The 6,757-nt window shown below is 40.9% G+C and overlaps 1 protein-coding gene across 1 annotated transcript in view; it reads left to right on the top strand.

The window, feature by feature from the left end:
• Positions 1-6,757, top strand: part of rmp24 (ribonuclease MRP subunit p24) — a 23,552-nt gene that overhangs the window by 2,031 nt on the left and 14,764 nt on the right. Inside the window, exons 2-3 of the mRNA XM_032534971.1 lie at positions 4,088-4,110; positions 4,402-4,622. Of these exons, the coding sequence (XP_032390862.1) occupies positions 4,088-4,110; positions 4,402-4,622 (244 nt within the window). The remainder of the gene's footprint in view (positions 1-4,087; positions 4,111-4,401; positions 4,623-6,757) is intronic.

Raw genomic sequence — 6,757 nt, 5'->3', positions numbered from 1 at the left:
GTGTGTGTGTGTGTGTGTGTGTGTGTGTGTGTGTGTGTGTGTGTGAGTGTATGAGAGAACCCTGCACATTTACAGGTGTACCGTCTGTGTGGTCAAATTTTCTTTATCATACTTTATATGGTTAGTAATGTATTGTGTGTGCGTGTGCGTGCGTGCGTGTGTGTGTGTACCCAGGTTTGAGTTGGGTTCCAGCCATGTCCCCATTTCCTCTAGCTTGTTTTCACTTTCACCTGAGCCAGGAAATTTGTGGGCAGGAAACAAAAACAGAAGGTTCGATAGTGAAAACCCAGAGTTAGGGTCATTTTACGGACGTGTGTGAGCTTACTGCTACTTGAATACATTGATCTGTTCACCAGATTCCATGGTTATGATGAGCTGTGGTTATAGAGATCATCTTGACCACATTTAACCATGACCAGCTGTCCAGCAGGCAAGACACAAATGTGAATGTTTGTACCAGTGGTTGAAAGACCTGGCTGGTTTCATGCTGAAGTGCCTGGCAGAGAAGATGAAATTAGCAGCAAAAAAATCTCCCTGAGCGTGATGAGCTGTGAGATTTAAGGTATATCAAGAGGGAAATTACCATTAAGAATTAACATTTCAGATAAGGGTCTTGGACACAGTTGATCAGTTAACCGAAGGGGAAATGGAAAAAAAAATTCTCAGCATCCACTCAAAAAGTTGGCATACGTGGTCAGTGTGTTGATAATGTTTTAGTCCTAGTGAACGCAACTTTCTCTCTGGTTTCTTCTGGGGGTTTCCAATGTTTTTGCTTTCTCCAGTTATGGTTTTGGTCATGCGTCACTGGAATGTTTGTGTCGTGGGTGCGTGCCTGTACTTAGACACACTACTACACATATTTGTTGCAGACCGTGTTACTGCGTTCTGCTACTGTCTTCACCTTCTGTCAGGCTGATGATTACTCAATGTTTTTTTCTGTGTGTGTTTGCATCAGAGTTAAAAGTGTTTTTGTCGTTGCTAGTTTCAGTCTAAATGTATTATGATTGGCTTTTAGTACAGTCTTTCGTGAAAGTACTTAAGTCGAATGTTAGTAGTCTGTTTGTGTGTTAGTTTCTTGGAGTGTATTTAGTGAACGTGACAGCCGGTTTCATGTGTGTGGTTTTGTCCTTGTATGTGAACTGACGTCACTTTATTGTGGCTCACATTGCCGGACTAGTGAAGCTGTTTTCCAGTAAGTGTTGTATGCTGACCGAGTGTTCTGATAACCAAAATATGCAGGATGTCTGCTGAACAAACAATGTCTCTGCTATTTAATAGCCTCGAGTGTATTTGTTCTGCATTAAGTGCTGTGTTGTTTTTCTCTTCATAGAGACCAGCATATTGTCTGTGTTGATACTGATATACCAGTGATAATCCGATATCAGCCAATGGTATTGGAGCTTGTATATAACAGTTGCAGTCTGTGTTGGGCAGGCAATAATTAAAGAAGTGTAGGGCAGCAACTAATATTTTCATTTATCAAATGATTTGACAATATTTTTAGATTATGGTTTCCTAGAGGCCAAGGTGGCGTCTTCAAATTGCATGTGTTAGCCAAAGCCCTGTTTTTGTCCTACAGCCATGCCAGTGGCACTGAGGCTGTCTCTGTCCCGTAGCACTGTCATTGTGAGCATGAACAAACACATGCTCACAATGACAACCATTACTATGTTCAGCAGGTATGTTTCACATGTGTACTATCTTAGTTTAGAGCATTAGCATGCTAATATTTGCTAACTAGCAGCAGAACACAAAGTTGAAGTTGATTAGAATGTCATTAGTTTTGCAGGTATGTTGTCATAAATCACAAAAACAAAAAAGTCAGGGGAAAAGCAAAGTTATTTTAATACTTCACCAGGGGCACAATCATTGCCTTCACTGTCACTACTATGGTTGGGCATCATTTTGATTGGTACAATTTTGTATTTCGATTCTCGATTCCAGTTCTTTGGGAGGTGGAGTTGAAATGGGTCACATGCTTATTTCACAGATAAGAGGGACATTTTATTTTGATTCAGTGGGGATTTACAGTTTTACCGGGCTTTTTCAATGTAAAACTGCCGCTCACTGTGCTCCTGCAACACAACGACTGCCTGGAAGTACAGTGGCCGCTAGGGAAACCAGAAATTGTGCATGTTTAATTTGGAACCGATGATCGGATTCAAAACCACATTTTTCCAAAAATACACGATTCCATTGGAATCTAATTTTGGAAACGATTCCAAGATGGAACCGGTTCTCGATGCCCAATCAAGGTCACTACAGTTTATTTCGTCCCACTGCAAAACACCTTTTGAGACCTCTTTGCCCTCACCCCAGTTACGATATAAACTACTTGCCCCTCATCTCCCCTCGTACTGTATCTCGTCTTACAGTCTCTTCTCAGGAGGAGCCAGCAGACTACTCCACCCACAAGTGAGCACTAGACTGGGAAGCACCTGCTGACCTCTTTCTTTGACACGTCCAGCTGATAATTGTGAACCCTGCCAGTCTGTAGAAGGATACGATATTCAGAGTGTTTACTTACTGGCACTGACCACACCACTAACTGAGCCCAGCTGTGTCTTAATATGATGGTAGCAATAAAATGTTTATAGTGCTTTTCATTTCTTGCGCTTTGCCTTAGCCAGCACTTCTGTCTCTAATTAGATTATTACATTGTAGCCAAAACAGCCATCTACCCTCCATCCTTTTTCATCTTTTAAGGCTCTTTTGATTGCATGTCCCAGTTGTCAGCAGATCTGTTCATGAGTTGGGCCCATATCTTCAGTTTTCATCTCCACAACTAAATGTGATCTTAAAAAGAGATGCATGGCAAGTATTACAATAACAGTGCAGTGGGGGGGTTGCAGTTTCTTAGAGTTGTTGGCTCATTAGGGAAGCAATTCTAAGCAAGATTATAGGGAAACAAAATTCTGTGGTCTGTTAATAGTATGTCAGAGAATTTGCTTTTGCAGTACTGCAAATCAATAAGGTAATGTGTCTTTTATGTAGTCATAATGCATTCTTTGGTGTCAAGTGCACCTAAAGATCATTGCTAATCAATAGTGAAGCAACCTCCTCAGGTAATGTATTCAAAATTTACATCGGCTAAAAATTATATAAAAAAAGACTTTCTTAGTAACAAAAAGTATTTTTGAAGAAATTATTCAAGGACTAGGAGTCATCCATCTGTTACAGAGTCCGTTCTCAAAAAATCTTTTTTCATTTCCAATATTTTCTGACAGATCTTCTATACAATCTGACAGTTTAATCCAGTCACTGGTTATTAAAGTGTAGGGGAGGGGGGTCAAGGGACAGTGACTCAGACTGTGGGATGCCTGATGGCAGATATGTTGCAAAAGTCTCTCCCCGCCGCGTACAATGTCATCCAGAAATATAATATACCATCTCACACATGGGGTGGTTAAGAATGCGAGTGGATAGCATCAACAACCCCCACTCCCCCACCCCTCCATAGATGGACAGCCCTGTTCCTGCCTCTCCCCGCCACACGTGCAGCTGGACAGTAAATTTTCCCTTCATTGATTCAAGCCCGGGGCTAATTTTAGTTAGACTTAGCAGTGGCTTAGAATATCTCATTGCGAGCGTTCCAAAGTTGGAGGCTGTTGAAATGGTGAAATGATTTGCCCTATAATGTTTAGGAGGGACCTGTTTTTTCCGGTCGCATGTTTTCCGCTTTACATAATGGGAACGGCTGGCTTTGACAAGCTGGTGTTTCTACCTTGTCATGTGTTTGTTATCACCAAATATATTTAAAACTACGTGGAACAAAATTATACCAAATATACTTTCCCTATCCCTTGACTTTGTTCTAATGTGAAAGGAGCTGTTTAAATGTAAACTGAGAAGAGCGTTTTGAGATAAATGACTATGCATGAATGCTTTTCTCCAGTAGTTTAGAGAACCAAAATGTATATCTATTAAAGAGAGGCTGTAATAATTAAAGTTTTACTTCATAATTATCTTATACCAATGGTTTTTAAAGGTAAACTCAGTTACTGATAAATGTTTACTCCTATCTGGTATAAGAAGTAAAGGTGTCTGTTCAAAATGGCTGATCTTGTCTTCTCTTTTTCTTCCCTAGACAGTGGCCTGTGAAGGCTAACGGTAAGTTAAGAGATGTCCACATCCTTACTTTTGAATGACATTTTTTGTATTTTAATTTTTGCATGTTTTTATGAGTGGTGCCCTAGCGTGTGATTGTCACAAAGAGCTGAATGCAGTAGTAAGTAGGACCGTGTCACCGACTTGTCAAGGTTGATAAACCTCATTTAATCCTCAGCCAAACACACTGAGTCAGCCGGCTGTACATACACAGAGACATGTCCATGCCAGCCAAAACCACATCAATCGGTAGTGGTACCATTTTGTGTTGAGGCTTTTTCTCTCTCTTTTCAGTACCACTGAAGCGGAAATCCTCCAGTCTGCTGCAGAGCACCTTGGTTTGTCCGTACTGCTATCAGTGGCTGCAGCCTGACAATCACCGCATGCGGCTGCGGCCCAAGCAGCGTCCATCAGCACGGGTGCAGAGGGTCCTGCACAGAAAGGCCCGGGGCAAACGACTCAGCCTGGTGCAGATAAACTTGCTGCAACGCTTCCAGAGGTCCTCCTCCGTACTGGTGAGAAAACAAAACACTGCACAGACCTGGCTGTGGATTGTACTGCACTGCAGCATATTGTCCTTGCAGAGAAACACCAGGGGCATTTGCCTGAATTGTGTCCTCAGCTATAGTGGTGTTGAACTAATGGAAGGTATGAGCAGTGTTTTTATAGCCTGATAGATGCGGATAATAGTACTCATTGGAAAACAGTCACAGTTTCTTATTGACCTCAAGCATTTTTTGTGGCTTATATCCTCAGTAATTGTGGTGTTTCTGTGATAAGCCAGCATTGGCTGATGATTACGGGGGGGAATCACCAGATGCCTTTGGATACGATATCATCACGATACTTATGGTACGATACGATATTATAGCGATTTTAAACATATTGCAAAATTCTGCGATATATTGCAATTTATTACCTTTTTTCCAACTTAAAATGTTTCCCAATTTCAAATTATGTCCCCAAAGGAAACTCTGTCAACTTCTGTTCTATCTATCTAAAAAGATAGATAAGCTTGTTCATCTCACTTCGATTTTATTGCTGCAAAATAGCATTGTCAAGCAGACAAACTGACCACGTATATAATAAAAAATTGATACTTGGCGCCAGTGTATCATTACAGTATTGCTACATAAAATATTGCGATTCCATATCGTATTTGTTTTCTGTATCAATTTTTCCCCCACCCCTACTGATAATACTTTCCTCTGATGTATCGCTTCAGCTTTACTGGTTATAAAGATATTTGTGTCAGCTAATGTATCATCAGCCAGTCTTTGAGCTGAACACTTATTCTGTTGTTGGTGTTGACATCTGAACTATAAAGGAGGAGAGACGCAAAAACAATTCTGAGGGGTGATCCAAAAATGTATTGCACCCTTATTTATTATAACATAACAAGCCCTGCGTTGTCTCGTCATGTATTGCCTCCAGCTGTTGTTGCCATTTAGATTTATGAAGTCATTTGTATTCATTCTACAGCAAATGCCTGGTTTCATTTTGGTGCTCCACTCATCCTTATAGTCTTTACAGTGGTCCCATTAAGCTGAACTGTATGAGAACTAATGTTGCCAGACAGTGCTTTGTCAACACTCCTCCCACAGCCCCCTAAACCGTTAGAGTGGTCCTTTTTGAGTGTCCTCTTAATGGATGGCAACCAGACACAATGGAAAGCTTATTTTGGCCAGCACCCACCTACTCTACTGATAAGTCCATTTAGATGAGGACAGCGGTGGTTGAGCTTGTGGAAATAGGGTCATTTTCCCCCTCCCCCGCATCAGAATGCAGTGATAGGAGAGAACCACTGAAGAGCCCCTCTGGTGATCTGACATCAGCCCTAATAAAGAGCGGCTCTAGTGGTAAACACTGCTGCCTCATTAAAATCTGGTTGGGTTCAATTACAATACATATATTCACCGCATAAGGCACTCTGAACCCACTGTACACTATATATCAGTTCACTCTGAGGGCAAAGAGGAAGACAGAGATGCATAGAGGGAGCAGGAATAAAAAGGGTAGTAAGGGACCTGAAGCAAAATAACACGAGTGAAGAGTGACACAGAAAAGGTGAAAAAAAAACTGCAAGAGGGTGGAAGGCAGATAGATAAGAAAGATGAAGTCAAATGATGGACTGTAAGAGAAAAAATGTGTCACCTTGTAACATTATTAGTACAAAGCTGTGTGCTTCTTCCTGTTTACTTCTGTGAACTGTGGTGAAGGTTAGATCCAGGGTGTGATAGGGAAGTCATCTGGAGAAAGGGATTTGAGACCATCCTTACATGAAGGAAACTGTTAAAGGTACAATATACTATAGGGGGTTTCAGTTAATTAAATATAATTCATGATATGCTAATGAAATAATTAACCAAATGTAAGAAATCCTATCTTTTACATAGACCCCAGAGTACTCAAATTGGCCTAAAATATAGGAATGTAGGTACCATAGAAATATATATATTTTTTTTTTTATGGCAGCTACAAAGGAGAATTCCGGTCAATTCCAACACGTAGCTCTGTTTGTTAGGAGTGCTGTCAGTAGCGAAAAAACAAAAACAATCTGTGCTGCCTACACCGTGTTATCCTCCTGCTAGATTTACTACCCAACAGGCTTAAACAGGGCAAGTTTTAAACATGTTTTTAGCCTCTTAAC

The sequence above is a fragment of the Etheostoma spectabile genome, chromosome 14 (assembly GCF_008692095.1).
Source record: "Etheostoma spectabile isolate EspeVRDwgs_2016 chromosome 14, UIUC_Espe_1.0, whole genome shotgun sequence".
In the NCBI taxonomy this organism is placed as follows: Eukaryota; Metazoa; Chordata; class Actinopteri; order Perciformes; family Percidae; genus Etheostoma; species Etheostoma spectabile.
Note: the sequence above shows the minus strand (reverse complement) of the source record. Positions and strands in the feature narration are given on the sequence as shown.